Source organism: Leuciscus leuciscus (assembly GCF_965113295.1).
Source record: "Leuciscus leuciscus genome assembly, chromosome: 6".
Classification (NCBI taxonomy): domain Eukaryota; kingdom Metazoa; phylum Chordata; class Actinopteri; order Cypriniformes; family Leuciscidae; genus Leuciscus; species Leuciscus leuciscus.
The window spans coordinates 19,256,582-19,277,058 of NC_138730.1; the positions used below are offsets into that span (position 1 = coordinate 19,256,582).

At 36.9% G+C, this 20,477-nt stretch overlaps 1 protein-coding gene across 2 annotated transcripts in view; it reads left to right on the forward strand.

The window, feature by feature from the left end:
• The first annotated feature begins 204 nt into the window (after positions 1-204).
• Positions 205-20,477, forward strand: part of abi1b (abl-interactor 1b) — a 24,721-nt gene continuing 4,448 nt past the window's right edge. The window contains exons 1-10 of one of the 2 annotated variants that reach the window (XM_082172576.1): positions 205-432; positions 7,518-7,685; positions 11,508-11,684; positions 14,019-14,033; positions 14,270-14,376; positions 14,539-14,679; positions 16,844-16,941; positions 17,972-18,181; positions 18,538-18,624; positions 20,038-20,223. In XM_082172576.1, coding sequence (XP_082028702.1) covers positions 277-432; positions 7,518-7,685; positions 11,508-11,684; positions 14,019-14,033; positions 14,270-14,376; positions 14,539-14,679; positions 16,844-16,941; positions 17,972-18,181; positions 18,538-18,624; positions 20,038-20,223 — 1,345 coding nt within the window. In that variant the 5' untranslated portion in view covers positions 205-276. The remainder of the gene's footprint in view (positions 433-7,517; positions 7,686-11,507; positions 11,685-14,018; positions 14,034-14,269; positions 14,377-14,538; positions 14,680-16,843; positions 16,942-17,971; positions 18,182-18,537; positions 18,625-20,037; positions 20,224-20,477) is intronic. The other variant, XM_082172577.1, reaches the window with a different exon arrangement.

A 20,477-nucleotide genomic window follows, 5' to 3' on the forward strand; every position in this document is an offset into this window, starting at 1 on the left:
AAAACGCATTTTTTTAGTCTTCATTGTAATTCTGCTTCTCGTCAATATCACAAACTGGTCAGAAGTTGAACGGTGTTCTATTTCGCATCGCTGAGAACAACGTACTCCTCTCCCATTGGTCCAGAACCGCTTCTCAGAGCCAGACACCCAATCACAGAACAGTGCGTAAAGCGCTGCGTTGAGAATTGTCTCACTTCTGAAAGAGAGGAGCCAACGGGAATCCCACAATGCCAGGCGAGGGACCTCCTGTCGGAGAGTGAAGCTCCGCTGGTTTCAATGAAAGAGGGGGAGAAGAGTAATGCAGAGGGATGTAAGATGGCAGAGCTACAAATGTTGTTAGAGGAGGAAATCCCGGCAGGAAAAAGAGCCCTTGTGGAGAGCTACCAAAACCTTTCAAGGGTTGCGGAATATTGCGAGAACAATTATGTGCAGGTATGGATTGGAGAAATTACCTTTGCCTTTCATGTATTGTCTGAATCAGTGGGGATGTGATTGAAATGCGAGCACTGCATTTGTAGCGTTACAGAGTATCCTTATCAAACGGTTATAAGGGCGCTTTGAGGCATAATACACGCGATCAGTTCATTTAATCATAAAGCCTAGCGTTTGTATTTGGATGATATTTGCGTTGTTTAACCCTGATAGACACAATGCACGAATTCACTTTCGGAGGGTGTGTCAGAGACGTGCCGCTTTCTCTACGATGGATGGAGACAGATTAGCTTTAAAAAAAAAGACATAATAGTTTAATGGTCAAAATATCGCCCAACAGATTGTTAGAAACCAATCTAGTTGTATGTTATCTAATAGCTTATTGTATATGGAAAGGCGTCAATGTATCGACTGCAAATGTGTTTGAAGCCAAGACGTCATTTTCCGAACTAATACGTCATGCTCTGAACGTTCCAATGTTTTATTTGCCGAATTCTGTTGTTCGGTTTGTTTCGAGGTCCAGACGGGTGTCAAGCCCCATGGGTGACAGTGTGAATGTGATGAAAGCCCAGATATTCGGTATTCATTTCAACCCCTAAACGCTATTGAACTTCATCCACGTTTTGGCAACGCTATAATATATGTCAGTGGAACGTGAAACCACCATGGGTTTGTTAAATACATGCGGTAATATCTTTTAATATGTGTGTGTGTTGCAAATGTGTATTGGCTGAAGTAGAATGGCGAGACGCCTAGACGCGAAATGTCGATGATGGTGTGAGTAAGTTATTGCTGACACACCTGTGTTAATGTGTCTCTCACTGAAACCTTTTCACTCACACACCTACAATAAAGCAGAGACTGTTGGAAATGTCCAAATGTTGTAGGATAGCCTTTAAGCATATAGCTAAGTAACTTGTTATGATGGATATTATGGGTATTATGTGTGTGATGATGCATATTGGCATTCTGCTATGATAATGAGTGGGATAAGAAGGAAAGAATCCTTTGCTTGTATAATTCAATCACATTCAACAAAGGGACATTTAGGACGATGATGATCAGTGTTCAGTGAGAAATTAAACCAACATTTATTTAGCATTTATTTGTTTTACCTTCATAATGTGTAAGAGCATCCCTGCTGTTAATAAGATGCTGTGATTTTGTAAAGGTTAGTAATACAAAACAACATTACCTCTTATTAAACATTTTCTCTTTGAAATCCATGATGATCGGTGGGATGTTCTTGACACAGATCTACCATTTGATTTGATTTCTCTCATGAGCTGTTCTCATCAGACCTCAAACCTTCGTAAAGATTAATATATATATTGAATTTAGGAAAAACAGTATAAATATGTATCTTTTAAAGAAAGATTACTAATATGTCTTGACAGGAGGAAGAGGGTTACTTTAAAAAAAAAAGTATTTTATGAGGTTTCACAGCTATGTACCTACTTTTTGTCAAAAATGTTTTGTCAAAATTATAAATGTGACATTTTTTTGGGGACTGTTTGGTCTGATATTTGGATTTTTTTAGGAAACTTAATTTGAATGAAACAATTTATTTAATGAAAAGTGTGTATTCAGACATAAATCTGACATTGATTGATACATTGACCATGTATCACATGACCATGCCTTGATACATTTAGGCAGTTTGATTAGATTCAGGGTCCTGCTAATGAGATATCAACAGCTAAAAAAAAGAGATTAACTCACAAATACACTGTACATCGAAAATATGGCTAACATGAACAATTGAACTCTCTGAAAATGTAAAATCCAATTTCTCAGTTGTGACATCCACAAAGAAATATACAGTTTAGTTTTGAAATAATAGAGGAAAAAACTAAATCAAGATCATCAATCATCTGATGACAGCTCATTATTGGATTGTGCAATGAGATGCAATGACGACAGTCAAGAAACTCTTTCAGTCTTCTAAAATGTGCAGATAGGATCCCATTAAGACATTTAAGACATACACAACAAAATGAGGTATACTCAAGTTGTTAATTTTTTTTTTATTTCTGCAGAAAAATGCATTTTAAAAAAAATATATTTAACATGCATTTTTCTTTGTTTTTTGTGCAAGAGTAATGCTAAATGGGAGATTTAGTAGTGTTTAATGTATTGCTATGCTAAGTTAGGAGAGTTTCTGTTGTGTAGGGTTTTTTTTGGGGGGGGGGGGGGGGGTATATATGTTAATGGTTTTGTTTTATATTGCCATACTCATTCAGCAATTGTTATGCTATATGTTAATGCTATCAAAGCATTGTGTTTTCAAATATCGCTTACCCCACTTTAAAGGAACATGCCGACTTTTTGGGACTCCACAGAAGTAGCAGTGCTTCGCCTTCTGAGAATATAGTTCCCAGTATGTATACGGTTAGAGGATGGCTGTGTCTCATGTGACCTTGTTATTCGTACACGCTCTGACTATACAAATCACAACATGTAAATAGGAAAATGTTGGTGTTATTTTGTCACTTATTGGGAGCAGTATGCTAGCTGGAGCCGTTTACCTGCAGTCTTTGTGCTAAGCTAGGCTAGCGTTGGGTGCGTCAGACAGAGTTACGGCACGCACGGAGATGAAAAAGGTATGTATGGACTTATCTAACTCTGGGGGATACAGTGAATAAGCTAAAGTCCCCAAAAGTCGGCGTGTTCCTTTAAAGAGAAATTAAAATGTATGAGTACAAAATAAAAATCTGCCAGTTCTGCTTACTTAAACTTTGATTTTCTTAACTTAAAAAAATTGTGCAACTTATTACCTCATATATTTAGAAGTTTGCCTGAGGGTTTACGCTGTTGCATCAATGCACCATATGATTAGTTATCCATCAATCCATATTATCAATGTATCGTTAAAGCAGTCTCACAGTATGGTAATATGTTGGTACATTCTGACTATAAAGACTTTGTAAAAATACTTTTAGAAAGCTACAAACCATATGAGATCAGAGATTAAGCATTTGGGAATCTAATGATATGTTTTGATATAAGCCAATGTCTTTGAACCCTCATGTGAGTTCGTTTAGCAATGACACATTCTCAGATATTCATAGAGGACTCAGAGGACTAAATGATTCAAAGATGTTCCTCTTGTGGTTTTAGTGGGTGAATCGTACTCAAAAAGAGGACCAAAGCAGGGATGGGTGAATCATACTCAAAAAGAGGACCAAAGCAGGGAACTTTGGCACTAGACAGAAGTTAGTCATGTCTTACAATGACTTGCACCATGCTCTTTAAATCTGTATCAAAACCATTTGTGAATGAAATCCAGAATGCTTCATGAGTGAATCATGGATTAGTAATATGTTAATTTGGGCGTGATATAGAATGAGTACACTACGATTCCAAAGTTTGGGTTTAATACTTTTATTCAGCAAGGAAACATTAAAATGATCAAAAATGACAGGAAAGCATTTTATTAGATAAACACAGTTTTTTAACTTTCCATTCATCAAAGAATTCTGAAAAAAAATATTTTCAACATTAATAATGATAAAAAAAAAAAATCTTGAGCAGCAAATCAGCATATTAAAAAGATTTCTAAAGGATCTTGTGACACTAAAAACTGGATTAATTACTTTGTACTGCATTTTTTAATTCAAATAAATGCAGCCTTGGTGAGCTTAAGAAACTTTGTTTAAATACTGTATAAAACTGATTTACCGACCTCAAACCTTTATATGTCCGACCGTGTTCATTATAGGAATCATAGTCTAGACTTGATATGATGTTTTGGACCTAATAAGTGAAAACCAGGCAGTTCCTGATAATTTTAAGAAAATATAATATGTTATTAATTATTAAAACGTTATGCTTTAATGTCTTGCACCATCTAAATCAAGATATCACGAGTCATTCATTGTTTTAGAGCTGTTGTCCAACAGTCTAGTAGGACATGGTGGAAAACCACAGGCAGGACGTTCATGGGTCATTCATCTGAATCCCCCCGTGGCGACAGACACATGGTCTTAGAACAGCTGAGAAGCACTGACGTGTTGTAACAGGTGGTGTTTGAAGCAGACCTGGGGTCAGTGCTGCATGCTCGTCGCAGTCTAATTGTTAAAGTCCCCATAAAATAAAAATTCTTGTATTTTAATGGAATATTTCAGTATTTATTATAAATTATTTATATTACGAGGCTGTTGAATGCTTGAATCTGATTGGTTGATGAACATGATGAAGGTGGTGTGCAATTATTTTCAGGGAAACACACAGCTAAAGTAGTTCCAGGCAGGTCTTGACCGCATTACAGTTCAATATCACTTCACCAAATGATTTTAGTCATTTCAAAGGTCCTTACAGACTACAAAAGAAAAAGAACCAAAACCCACAACAACCACACTGACCAAGCAAATAAATATAGTAAACAATGGGATAAAAACGACAAATTATTTCCATGTTTTCTGCCACAGAATGAAAGGGTTGGTTCACACAAAAATGAAAATTCTGTCATTACTTACTCACCCTCATGTCATTCCAAACCCGTAAGACCTTCGTTCATCTTCGAAACACGAGAAATCCGCGAGGTTTCTGAACCAGCCATAGGCAGCAACGTCACTGCCACTTTCAAGGCCCAGAAAGGTAGGAAAGTCATCGTTAAAATAGTCATTTTCTCGTCACTTTATAACATTAAGGTTGAACCACTGTAGTCACATTATGCATGCATCACATGCATGCGTCGAATTGTTGAATAAAGTCGTTATTTTTGTTTTATATTTGTTTCTTTTGCACGCAAAAAGTATTCTCACTAGGCCCTACTCATTATTATTCTCGTTACAAAAAGTAAGCCTCCGTTACTAGGTCAAAAAATGGCGTTTTGGAATTAGCAACGGAGGCTTGGGATTAGATTTATAAGCCCCTAACCCCCACCCACCCCCACACAAAAAAAATAATTCAACGTCCCGTCGTCAATTATTCCTCACTTATCTGTGCACATCTTTTTTTAATTATTCATGTATCAATAACTTCCCCTTCCTCTTGCAATGACAGCTCTTCTCTGGTCTGGTGATGTGTTTACTGGCGCGAGGGCGGGACAACCTGTCAATCACATAACATCACAGCAGTAGCAAATCACAACCATCCAATCAATTATGTTATAGTATTCTGACATGGAAACTATTAGTATCCTGAAAGCTAATTCCCTCACATTTTGAGTTCATGGAGTGCGAGGAGTGCATTTATAATTGCTAGATTCAAGACCAAGACGATTTGGTAATTATGCAGCAAAGTGCTGCTTGCTGTTTCTCATATTTGAGGTTAGGGATTTAAACAAACCCCCAAATTAATTACATTAAATTAGTGAAGTGAACAATTATCATAGAGACTAGAATATGGGCTCTTTGAGCCAATAAACAACCACCCAAAACATCCAGAAACCACTTGTGCATACCGGTATGTGCTAAAAACTACTCAAAATGTTATTTCCTTATGTTTATTTGCTTTTAATGGCTTTAAAAGTGTTTAGTGTTAATCTTTATTCATGTTTGTCATGCTAAGCTATCTAATATGTCATTGATGAAACAGGAAATTGTTTAATATGCGAAATGTTTTGAATCTCAGAATATGGATCATCACTAAGATGCGGTCTCGGTTGCATCAGGCTCTTGTCTGAATACTGTTTAAACAAAGTTAATTGTTGCCTGTTAATTTCACCAGATTTTTTTAATAGTTTGTTAGATTAGTTTAGTACATGACCAAGGATTTCAGAGAATCATTTAAAGCATTCCGTGGTCAAGTATATTTGTATAATAATGACTGCTAAATTACATATTTGACCACCTATATCATATGTTTTGTATTACACTGAAGTTTCTTTCTTCTCACAAACAATATTAACTCCAATCAATATATCCTGGACATTTATTTGTTTAAGTTGTCCTGATCACTTCACACTTTCATCGATAATAACTTCTGACTTTACATGCTTAGACCAGCTGTTATACATGTTTAACTGACCATATTTTTGTATTTGTAGATTTAAAACAAATGCAGCATACACTGGCGTTCAAAAGTTTGGGGTCTGTATGATTTTTTTTTTTTTTTTTTTTGAAAAACAGTATTATATGCTCACTAAGGCTTCATTTATTTGAACAAAAATACAGTTAAAGCATAAATATTGTGAAATAATAATATCATTGTTTTCTATTTAAAAATATTGTAAAATGTAAAATTGGTCAATTTAGTGATGGCAAAGCAGAATTTTGAAAAGCAACATCATTATTTCAGTTCTAATATGATGATTTGTTGCTCAATTTCTTCGTTATCATCAATGCCGAAAACACTTGTGTTGCTTAATATTTCTGTGGAAACTGATACTTAAAAAAAAAAAATTCATGAATAGAAAGTTCAAAAGAACAGCATTTATTTGAATTACAAATCTTTTGTAACATTATAAATGTCTTTACCGCCTCTTCTAAACAATTTAATGTCTCCTTGCTGAATAGAAGTATTCATTTCTTTTAGAAAAAAAACAAAAAAACATTGGGCTCAATGGCGAAGCTCATGGGTGTCTATTGTGAGGTTCAAACTGAGAGTTTTGGATAGTTTTAGGGTAACTGTATGTAAATACATAATGGTGATAGAGTAATTTCTGCATCCAGTATATCACTGACCCATCCATCTCCTTTCTATATCGCGCTGTGAATCACAAGCTTTCAATGGGCAGCAAATGTCTTTTTCCACATTTCCTCTGGAGTCCATAACGAATTTCAAGATGCTTTACGTCATCATTCACAACAGCTTTAGTAGTGTGAGATGCTTTGGGAAATCATTTAATGTGTATGATTTGTTTGAAACTATATTTCACAAGGAGCTTCTTACACGCCGTTATTTTGTGGAACATAAAATACGATTTTTTTTTTTTTTTGGTCCATGCAATGGAAGTCGATGGTGACAAAAACGGTTTGATTACCAACATTCTTCAAAATATCTACTTTTGTGTTCTGTAATAAAAAGTCAATAAGGGTTGGACCAACATTAGGGTGATTAAATGATGACAGAATTGTAATTTTTTGTGTGAATTATCCCTTTAAAACTAGTGGTATCTCTGTTTTTTAATCTTTGTTTAGGCACAAGACAAGAGGAAAGCCCTGGAGGAGACCAAAGCCTACACCACCCAGTCCCTGGCCAGCGTGGCCTATCAGATTAATGCCTTAGCCAACAATGTGCTGCAGCTGTTGGACATCCAGGCTTCACAGCTGCGCAGGATGGAGTCCTCCATCAACCATATCTCTCAGGTCAGCCATGGCCACTGCAACACCAACAAAACACAACCAGGTGTTCCTTACCCAGCATGCTTTGATTCAGTGGTTCTCAACTGGTGGATCGCGAACCCCTCAAAAGACAACTCATATCACAGTGAAAAATGTTGCGTCTGGATTTCTTTTATTGTTGTGAATCCAGAACTTAAACCAAAACGTAATCTTAAACTACAGAGAGCGACTGAAAATACAGTGACAAAATCATGTACATTTTCTTACCGATATACTGGATTGAACATGAATTCTCTAAGTGGCACGGTTTATATACTGCAAATGTGCAAATAATTAAATTGTCATTTCATTGATTCCTTCATTTGTTCAGTTGTGAAAAAAAAGAAAAAATACAATAATAAAATATATAAAAAATATATATACATTGATGACTGGCATAAAATCATTACGTGTTAACCTTCTAGCAGCTTCCTGTTTACATTATTTAGTTTTTCCACAAAATTAGTAATTTTCAACCCAAATCTTTACCTTGATTCATGTAATTTTAAATAACAATAAGCAATGTCAGCACATTTGAGTAATTTTGTAATTAAAATGAACCCTTATGCAGTGTTAAAAACCCTGTAACACCTTTTGTGTTTCCTGTCAAAAATGGCCGGCCTTTTAAAACTTGCTTGTAAATCATTTATCCAAATATTGGTTTCAATATTTTTGTCAACTTGTTTTCTTTCAATTTAGGACAGGTTTTGTATTTATAGTTGAAACTGATTGATCATAGGCCTCAATGATCTGAGGATAAATTTCATCTCTGTAAAAAAAGGAAAGCCTTTAATACTCAAAATAGTTTGTTTGTGTAGCGAGAGTGTGCATGAACATGATGAACATGCTCCTGAACACTAAATGTTTTTCTTATTTTTGATCTCTCCCGTTCGGTTTTAGTGGATGGTCAATTTTGACCAATGTAAGCTCAGATCAGTGAGGCCAACAATCAGTCAGTTTCAAAAAGAAATACAAAACCTGTCCTAATTGAAAGAAAGAAAGTTGACAAAAAGATTGAATCCAATATTTGGTGATAAAAGAGCATAACAAGTGATTTATAAGTGATTTCTTTTTTTATAGGCCGGTCATTTTTGACTGGGAACACCACAAGTGGGAATTTGTGCTATTTTGTACAAGATAGAAGCATTTCAAAACAAACTTCCTGGTTGAATATTAAAGCACACTTGTGTGATAAATTGTTTGGAAGATTTTTTTACATTTTATTCAATATTGCCAAAATTACATAATTAATAAATAAGATTGATGTGCATAAGCTCAGATAATCAATCGATTAAAAAAGAAATACAAAACCTGTGCTACTTAAAAGAAAACAAGTTGACAAAAAGAGTGAATCCAATGGTAATATAGAACAATGAGACATTTGTAAGCTATTTTTTGTAGGCCCATCATTTTTGACCGGGAACACCACAAGTGTAACAAGGTGAGGGGAAAAAATCACAAATAATGACAAAAATTATTGGGGAAATTTTTTTTAGGGAAGTAGTGTGACCTGTGTGAGCAAAGTCAGTAAATTTCGGTCCAATGCGATAATGTTAACTAGCATTTTCGGGGAAAAAGAAAATCCTTTCTGGATCATCCTCTATACTTCTCAACGCTCAAACGACTTCTTGGAAAATCTTAAACTCGCATCTCTTTACCAACCAGCTAGTTTTCAGTTATGACAATTATTCATATCTTAATTGTCATTTTATTGGCATAAAATTTAAAAATGTACAATACAACCTTATGTAAAGCGGCTTTCATGACATTCATGACCTCGAGACTGGATTACTGTAATGCTTTATTAGCTGGTTGTCCTGCATCCTCAATAAACAAGCTACAGTTAGTCCAAAATGCCGCCGCTAGAGTTCTTACGAGATCAAGAAAATATGATCATATAACACCGATTTTATCATCACTGCATTGGTTACCTATAAAGTTCCGTATTAATTATAAGGTATTGCTACTGACTTATAAAGCCCTAAACGGCTTAGCTCCTGTCTATTTAACGGATCTTCTATCGCCCTATAATCCATCGCGCTCTTTAAGATCACTAAATTCAAGGCTTTTGGTCATACCTAGGATATCTAGAACCACCAAAGGAGGGAGAGCATTTTCACATTTGGCTCCAAAACTCTGGAATAGTCTTCCTGATGCTGTTCGTTGCTCAGACTCGCTCTCCCAGTTTAAAACTAGATTAAAGTCGCATCTCTTCAGCCAGGCATTCATATAATCCTACAGTTCAAACTACAATCCGGCCTCTAGCTCATAAATGCCAGAGGAGAACTGGCCCCCGACTGAGCCTGGGTTCTCCCAAGGTTTTTTTTTCTCCATTAGGTCACCTGATGGAGTTTTAGGACACCATTAGGTCACTTGATGGAGTTTTTCGGTTCCTTGCCACTGTTGCCTTTGGCTTGCTCAGTTGGGGATATTTTGGGGATATTTAATTTAATTTTATCAATCAATAAATTCCTCTTGAAACAAACTTTGTTGTATTATTTTAATTTAATACTGTGAAGCTGCTTTGATACAATCTGTATTGTGAAAAGTGCTATACAAATAAACTTGACTTGACTTGACTTGACTTTGAAACGATGCGTATTGTGAAAAGCACTAAATTAGACATTACGTTTATCAATCTACCTGCCATTGAGTGTGGCAAAAAGTTAATCTTGGACCCTTGCTATTGTGTCCCATGTGGAGTCATATTTACGTGTTGAATTTGAGAGAACCACCAAATGCAAAAATGTTCTAAATCTCAAGTTGACCCCACATGCTCTGCTGTTCCTGAGTGCCATCAATTATGTAATATGCATAAATAATAAGATTTACATGGGCTAGACTATGGATTATGCAGATGGTGATTAACTACATTGAATATGTTAGAAATGAAATAATCATAATGCTTGACGTGCCATAATAACTAGAGCCTGAGCTCAGTCATATCCAATGCGAGCCTAGTTTTATTGTAAGCCATGATTTGTAAAGAGCATCTCAGACACTTTTAGTTCTCTTTGAAGATATTTGAACACAATGTCAGAGTGATTTGTTTTCATCCTAAGTGGGGGATGGCGTGTATTATTGAGGGTAATTAGAAATCGCATTCCCCCATCATGCACTAGAGTAGATTTTCAGAGCCTTAATGGAAACTAGATCTAATGTTTTGCCTTCTACTGAAGTTAAAAGGCTCCTGCAAACTGGTTTGCCACCACTTTTCTCTAAGAAGATAGGCAGAAATGGCAGGCAAATTCTGCTCGGATCCCATCATTGGTGCAGGTGATTTGACTGACTTTGAATATTATTAAAAATTTGACCATTACTCCTCGCTTCAGTGTCACATGATCCTTCAGAAATCATTCTAATACGTGCTTAAGAAATATTTCTTATCAATGCTGTGCTAATGTGTACATATTACCTGTCGTATGCTCTAAAAGATGTACACATAAACATTCTTAGTACAATATAAAATGTACAATATAATTATTTGGACATGTTTTAAAATATAAATCATTTTACTTATGGACAACTTTAGTGAATCCTCTGTTTTGATTTATAGGTACTCAATTTTGGTTAATACTATAGATACTACTGTATTCATAAAGAATTGAGATTCATTACAAATGTTTAATAGCATTCAGCCTCAATTTACATATAGAAATGGCTATGAATATTAATTAGGTCACATTTCATCAGTATTTAGACACCTAATTTGAAGCAATATATATTAGCTAGCCTACATGAAGGCTGTGATTGCTCACAAAAATTCTAAAACTTTACCCATTTTCATCCCTCTATTTTTTCTTTTAGACTGTGGACATTCATAAAGAGAAAGTTGCCAGACGAGAGATTGGGATCCTCACCACTAACAAAAACACATCTCGCACCCACAAGATCATCGCCCCGGGCAACATGGAGCGACCCGTGCGCTACATCAGGAAGCCCATAGATTACACCCTGCTGGATGATGTGGGTCACGGTGTTAAAGTAAGTCTTTTTGATTGTCAATTTTTTTTGATGTTTGCTATAGCAAGCATCATTACTACTACTGTTCATACTTGGGTTTAGAATTTCTGAGTAAATAAAAAATCAAGACGTACATCCAGAAGTATTACTGACTTATTAGCCTAGCTGTATTTTCATTTAGATTTTATATAAACCAAGAAAACAAAAAGACCTTAAGAGTACATGATGGACGATACAAATGCTTCTCAGATAAAAAGAGTTTAAGCACACAGAATAGGCCAGATGTCTTAAGAATCCAATGCTTGAATAAACCACTGGATAGTTTACAATAAAATAAGAGAACATGTGATAATATCATGTTACTGTTTAATTTCAGATTTAGTGTAAATAGTCTAGAGAACAAGGACTGGATAGGTATTTATATAACTTTTCCTTGATGAAATGCATGAATTTGCCCAAAAAACCCTCATCTGATTGCTCTAGATATTAGTATTCAAAGTACTGATAAAGAATTGATCCTTAGTCGTCTAGTGTGTGTGTGTGTCTGTGTGTGTGTTTGTTTGTAGACCCTCTCTGGTTTCCTTCACTATATTCATGTTATTAAATTATTCATGTCCATCAGTGTCAGCTCTGAGCTGTTATAATGACATCAGTTTGCTCTCTGAACCCTCGTATCAATGTTATCACATTAGATTGTCGCTATCTGAACTGAGAAGTAATTATGAAAGATGTCTTTGCATTTTTACGTTGACCTTTATGTGTTTTTAATGGCTTTTATGGGATGATGCCATGTTTGGTCTGGATGGTGTGTTGTTATGACACAACGTCAACATTATTCACCACTAGTTGTTCAGCCTTTTCATTCCCGATATATAAAACTGAGCCAGATCTTGAAGCCATGTGCCAGCAGCTCACCCCAAGACCTGTTTTAAATGCTTCATTAGTTTGGTGCTGATGTGCGCTGGCCTTTTCCCCCCTCGGCTGAGTAAATGCCCCGCAGGCTGCCCTCATACTGGCTCTGTAATTAGGACACTTAACTACTCAAATGTTGCTCTGTGTGTGTCAGTCACCCCTGACTGACATGCCCAGAGGACATACGTCTCTCCTCAGTCGTCAGTCAGAACTTTATTATTGCGATTATCATAATTGGTGGATGTCGAATTGTCACAATGCCAAAATTCCAATACGAGTATACCAGTAAATTTGTACAGTTATCAATATAAAGGTCATTATTAAGACAAAGCAGGGTCACAGAGTGCTGAGGTGCGTCAGAGTCGCCAACGTTGGTTCCATAGCTTTCACTGCACAAAAACTGTGCGGCGGGAGCTTCATGGAATGGGTTTCCATGACAGAGCAGTTGAATGCTAGCCTCACATCACCAAGAACAATGCCAAGCGCTGGATGGACTGGCGTAAAGCACACCATCACTGGACTCTGTGTGGAGCGACGAATTGCGAGGAACGTTACCTGGCCGACTGGGCTGTTTTTCAGGGGTTGGGCTTCCTTCCAGTGAAGGGAAATCTTAAAACTTCAGCATATCAAGACATTTTGGACGATGCAGTGCTTCCAACTTTATGGGAACAGTTTGAGAAAGGCCCTTTTCTATTCCAGCATGACTGTGTCCCAAAGAAAGGTCCATAAAGACATGGTTGGATGAGTTTGGTGAGGAAGAACTTGCATGGTCTGCACAGAGTCCTGACCTCACCCCCATCGAACACCTTTGGGATGAACTGGGACGGAGATTACGAGCCAGGCCTTGTCGTCTAACATCAGTGTCTGACTGCACAAATGCTCTACTGGATGAATGGGCAAAAATTCCCACAGAAACACTGGCTCTTATGGAAAGCCTTCCCAGAAGAGTGGAAGCAGTTTTTTTTTGTTAATAAAGATTATTTAATGTCATGACATAGTAACTCATATTAGCCTAGCTAGATGGATGGATTAAAAAAACTGCAAGCTAACAAGTATTTGAGGCAGTTTGTTGTAAAGATGGTTTAGTGAGCTTTTAAAATGTATTATTCATATTAAATTAAATCCACATGTGAGCTATTTACTGACCAAATGCTTGAAATTGTCACATCGCTAGAAAAGACATTATGCATGATTTTGCTTATTAGCCTGATTAGATGGTAATTATGACTGACATTTATGTGATTATCATTCATTTGTTTTGTGCAAGCAGCTTTGACTTTTCTGCTTTGTCTCTAGATTCTTATCAGTCAAATTAGATCAGTATTTTTTTTGTTCTTTTATTCAAAGGTCTTTTGTTTCGCTTCTCCTCTCTCCCTTTTTCATTAAGTTTAAGTAATTAAATAACATTAATTATCTTCTCTCTTCCTCAATGCTTTCACTTAGTGGCTTAAAGCAAAGGTAAGCACACAACCCACAATGCTTTCTGGGTCCCATGTCACGACCATCTTTGCCTTGGTTCTTTATAATGTTGTGTAATGCACATTATAGTTAATTTCCATAATCTGATATTAGAATATACATATTGTAGTTTACATGCTGTATGTTTGATAAACTGATAAGCATTTTGAGTAATCGGATATGATCATGACTGTGAAAGTTGTCTTAATGTTGTTTTCCCCGTCAAATGTTTTCAGCAAGGGAATAACCCGCCAGCTCGGGCAGGTGGAGGAACGTTATCCAGGACCAACCCTCCCACACAGAAGCCCCCAAGCCCCCCCATGGCAGGTAGAGGTACGCTGGGGTAAGACACTATATTTCACTTATGTTTTTAAATATGTTGTGCTGTCTCCTTTGAGTTTTGTTAATTATTGCTACAGTTAAGGGTCTGGCACCTAATAACACAATACTTTTTTTCGCATGTAGTTTGCATCTTTATTAACAAATATGTGTTTGTGTTTCTCAGACGAAACACACCGTATAAGACCCTTGAGCCAGTCAAGCCTCCTGTGGTGCCTAATGACTACATGACTAGTCCAGCGCGCCTGGGAAGCCAGAACAGCCCGGGACGCACAGCCTCACTCAATCAGAGACCCAGAACGCACAGGTACACCTCACATATGGATACACAAGACAATGCAGGCATTCTAAAGCCCGGGACACACCAAGCCGACGTCAAAGAACTGGCGGCGATGAAAGCTGACTGTGTTGTCGCCTCTCGTCGGCTGCGTCTTGACCAGAGAGCTGCGCTTGAACACACCAAAATGACTAAAGCAATTGTCAACTAGGAGCGTGTGTAGGAACTAGTGCGTTTTGCGCCTGTGTGTATGTTAATATCTGTCTATATCAGCAGGTATCAATAGTCTATTTTCTTAATTTCAGTCGGCTCTTGTTATTATGAAAATATTCGTGCATTCGAATGCTTGGGTAAGATGATATGAAATTATAGCAGTCTTCTGTCTGTGCCATCCTGACTTCTTCGCTCGCTTTCATCACTTTAGCTTTTATTCTCGTGCACCGACTCGTTCGCTAAGCTGAGGCCCAACGTCAATTCAACATGTTGAATCGACCAAAAAAACGACCGACACTCAAAAACGGGCCAACGGCCAACCTTCGTCTTAGTGCGTCCCAGCCTTAATGGTATTAGACACTGTGCTGGAAGAAATAATGCTTTTATTCCGCAAGGATGCATTAAATTGGTCAAAAGTGACAGTAAAGACATTTATAATGTTACAAAAGATTTCTATTTCAAATAAATGCTGTTCTTTTGAACTTTCTAATCATCAAAGAGTCCTGAAAAAAGTATCACGGTTTCCACAGAAATATTAAGCAGCACAACTGTTTTCAACATTGATAATAATAAGAAATGTTTCTTGAGCAGAAAATCAGCAAATTAGTTTTATCTTACTGACCCCAAACTGAACAATGAATGCTGGGTTTCATGGTGATATATTAAAGTTGTAAGATAAAAGCCGCTATTGCAAGAAATAAAGTCTCAGTTGTGAGATAAAGTAACATTGTGAGATATAAAATCACAATTATGAGAATATATATTTATTTCTATATGTTTCTAACCTTTAAAAATTACTTTTGCTCTCTCATGATGTTGTTAGGCGGTAACAGTTTAGGACCCAAGGACCAGATGTTTGAAAGAAGACCCGGAGTCAGAATTATAATAAATTGAAGAAAAGTTTTACTGAAGATAGTTTACAGTTTCATCAGCAGAAGTCAGGTTCAAGACTCACACAGGAGTTCGTAGGACGCCCCGCTTACAGTTACAAGGATCACAGCAGTTATACCCTTCACCAAGGTCTAAGCTACGTCCTTGCTTCAGGTTGCAGTTTCTGATTGGCTAAGAACACATATAGTCTAAGCAAATTTCCACACATGGATAGATAGGAGAGTATGTCGCCATTAGTCAAGATAGTTGTCGCACGATTCCTAGATTAAGGTCTGCGGTGACCTCAGAGGTCGGAGAAAGGCGTCTTCGGGTCTGTTGTTGCATGCCGAAGTATCCTATAGCTCCTATACAAGACCTATACAAGATACTATTCACTTTAGTTTCTAGAGAAATACACATGAAAGAGGTACAATTCTGTAAATCAGGTGAAGTCACGTATAGTTGGACCCCTGTAACCTTAACTTGTCTGCTAGAACCAGATATATGGACAACACATGTTGAGGGTCACATCAGAATGTACCTAAAAGCAGCTGGTTAACACTCACAGCAAACATATGATTAAAAGTATTTTTGAATCATTTAATATAGAAATGATTTATATAGAAATTCTTATCCTTGATTATTAATCACTCATTACACACACATTGAAGCAGCCGTGGATTCCAATCCACCCCCTTCAATGTCTATCTTTATTTCCTTTTCCTCTTGCAAAAAAACTGATGCATCAGTGAATTTATGGCATTCATTAGACTTTTTGTTTATTCTATGGCACTGTTTAAATATACAAGTATAAAGAATCTGGAAGTCTTCTTCTCTTTCTTATAAACTTGATTCTCCACTGTCATTGCTTTCCCAGTGGGCTTGTTACTAATGAAAGCTGAAGGTGAAAAAGGTTAGAAATAACAGTAAACTGTTTCTTAACCTTTGGTTTATCACATTTATTCTCCAAATTCAAGCTACAAAAGCTCTTGATGGTGTCATAAATGACTTGTTTGATAGGCTCAATAAAGGATTCCACTTTGGGAATTTATGATGATGCATGCTTGTTGCTTTAATAGCTCTTTGTAACCCTATTGTCTGTGTGTCTCAGTGGCAGTAGTGGGGGCAGCGGCGGTCGGGAAAACAGCAGTAATAGTATGGGAATCCCTCTGGCTGTGCCAACACCCTCCCCTCCCAGTATGGCACCAGGTGACAGTTCACATTTTTCACATATTATATTATTTTATAGGGCTGGGATGAAAATACTGATTTCTCGATTTTTATTCGATTCTCATTTTGATGAGCTGTTCTTAAATCCCCAGAATCTTTTAGTCTAAGGTGTTTTCAGTTGATGCATGACCAAAGCGTTACAAAACATTATTTGTAGCGTGCCTTCCATAAATCGTCCATAAGCTTTGCACTTTGTTACTTTTGATATGAAACAAAGTCTCAGCTTTAAAATTCTATGAACAATAAATACATTTTTGGCGCTCTTTGATGTGGCATGACAGATCGCTGCAGCCGCTCAAACGAAGCGGGAACTGATCGTCTCTTCCTCTTTACTACTAGTTATTATTCATTCATTATATTTATACTTAACATGCCTTCATTATTTAATGTATGTTTTAATAAATCCATCATAAAAGCGTTTAAATGTTTATTTATCAAAAAAATTATTTGAATAGAAACATATAATTAAAAAGTCATGAACTGCTTATGTGCAATTTAAATATTGGTTTACAAATCAGATGTTCATTTTAACCTTTAAAGTCAGCATGAAACAGAAGTTGCAATAGACATTATTTCCTTATTGTGATGTATATCTGTGTAAAACTGCTTCGTGAACAAGAAAAAATTTAGGGTGGGACTTGATTTTGTCCATTGGGAATTGATTGGATGGTTGAGGTTTGCTATTGCTGTGATGTCATGTAAGGGACAGGTTGTCCCGCCCTCGCGCCAGTAAGGAGGGGAAGTTATTTTAATTACAGTATTCCATAAAAAAATAAGAATTGTCCATTTTGACTGTATGGTTTACAGTATTAGTTGAGAGAGATGTACTGTACCTGATTTATATACAATGAATCCATATCAAATCTAATTAAATTGAGAGTGGAATTGAACCAAATCACAAGCTGATTAATCAAAATTGAATCAATACCCAGCCCTAGCCCCAGCTCCTAACAGAGTGATCTATTTTGCATTGGATTCATCTTCTGTGACTGTCCTTTTTTCCCTGTAGTTCCTCAAGGTCCAGGTTTGGGCCCAATCCCGATGTCTCAGTTCGGAACAATCTCCCGACAGATCTCCAGACACAATTCCTCCACCACTTCTTCCTCCGCCTCTATGGTGTCAGCCACCGGCACCTACCGGCGCGCCCCTGCTAGCTCCTCCCAGTTCTCTGTGCCTCAACCCCACCTGAACGGGGGTCCCACGTACCCCCAGAACACAAGTGAGTTCAGTTCTACTCTAGGGACTGCTAGTGGCCCGAAAAGTGTTTTGGCTCTTAATTTGCACTTTAAAATGCCTGTAAGCCATTACATTAGAAAACAAACACCAAGCTCAAGTGTGTAATTTCTTCACCACTAGCAGCACCAAACACTTTTAGTTAATAAATGAGGTTATTAGCAGACCTAGTAACCAATGCTTTTCTGCTATTCATCTCTTCATGTCACAATGACTGCTTTGACCTTCTGTCTGTTTATCTGCCTGTGTGTAACTCTTTGGGCTTGTTTTTGCCTGTTATCCTCTTTCTGTCTGGCTGGATGTGTATGAATGTGTGTGTATCTGCGCTCCGTGTGTCTCCAGTGTCTGTCGCTCCACCGCCTCCTCCCATGGTGCAGCTGACGCCCCAGATTCCCCTCACTGGCTTTGTGGCCAGAGTTCAGGAGAACAGTGAGTAACGCTACATTAGCATAGTGCTTTGATCCTCACATGTGGTCTCTGTTCAGTTGCAGCCTGCCATGTATGAATTATTCTCTGTACCCAAAATGTAATGTTTATTAAATATTTGTATGTAATAACATATGGGTATATTAATAGTTATAATTCAAAATGTAATAACATTTTGTGATATAGTGTTTTATTTTGGAAGTTGACTTATCCTATATAACTATTACTTGTATGTAGGGCCAATGGCACACTATTAAAATTCTAAAATACATTTTATACAAACAGTGGCTTTAATACACGTCTTCTGTGATTAAGCATGTTTTTAATTTCTAAATAAAAAATTAATGTTGATCTTTATTTGGCGGGCACAAAAAGAAAAACAATTCAGAGTGGTACAACAGTTCTAATTACATAATGAAGAATCAGTTTAAATAAATTTTAATTGAAAGTTATTAAATATATGATATTTTTAAAGAAGTTTGGGGATTATTTGCATCTCTTATTATTATTTCTTAGAAGAAGCAGTAAAGCAATTTTGTTAAAATATTATACAAAAATGAAAAACGTTTCTTTGCATTTCGTTGTACCTGAGAATTATTTGATTGCATTAATTATTTGTTTAAATGGGTCCTATAATGCTTTTCACTTTTTCAACTTTAGTTAGTCTGTAATATTGCTGTTTGAGCATAAAAATATCTGCAAGGTTACAAAGCTCAAAGTCCATGTTGGTACAGTGTTGATACAGTGTTGTTTACTGTAGCTTTTGTAAGCTCTTGCTTTTGTAAGACTGTTTACCGCCCCTTGGGAAAATTAACCATGGTTTTGTGATCGATTACTGTTTGTATTAACATAGTTTTCCGACAAATATCATGATTACCACTCTGAAACGTCCTGTGAAATCCGTGCTTGCAAAGTCCATGCATGAAATCCATTCTGGATGCTCCTCTTGTTTGTTAACATTGTCAGGGTCTGAATCGGGTTTGAAATTGCCGCCATCCTTTATATTTACACTAGAGAAGAACTTGCCATTATGAAGGGGCGGGACATTTCCCGAACACATGCTAAGCGCTGCCAATCACAACACACTGAGCCAGCTAACCAATCACAGCACATTTCGTATTTCGGAAATAGGTGCTTCATCGAAACGGGAACTTTCTGGACAGACTGGGGAGAGCGGAGCTGTAATAATGTAAAATATGCGAAAAATAATGTGTTTTTTGAACAATCAAGCACGAAAGCATATTCTAGTACACCCCAATAACAAAATCAAGACTTCGTTAAAGGGCATAATAGGACCCCTTTAATGCATACTGTGCCATTTTCAATAAAGTATTTCTAAATTAGGTTTCTGTCTTTAAAACTAGATTTGGTCATAGATGATGTCAGTGAGGTTTTCCTCCCTTCTTTGTCCTCCAGTAACAGACAGCCCGTCTCCTCCCCCTCCTCCTCTACCTGAGGACACGCTCCTGTTTGAGGAAGCAGCCCCGCCCCCTCCACCTCCACCTGTGGATTATGAAGAAGAAGATGCAGCTCTGGTGCACTACAATGACCCCTATGCTGATGGAGACCCCCACTGGGCCCCAAAATCCTATTTAGAAAAGGGTGAGTGAGCGTGAGTGGATGGATGGATGGACAGACAGATGGATAGACAGATAGATAGACAGACAGACAGATAGATAGATAGATAGATAGATAGATAGATAGATAGATAGATAGATAGATAGATAGATAGATAGATAGATAGATAGATAGATAGATAGATAGATAGATGCTGTAAACTATACAGGGAATATAATATTAAAGGTTCAAATTAAATGATTTGTAGGCTACTTACATTTAAATAAGTTTTCATAATA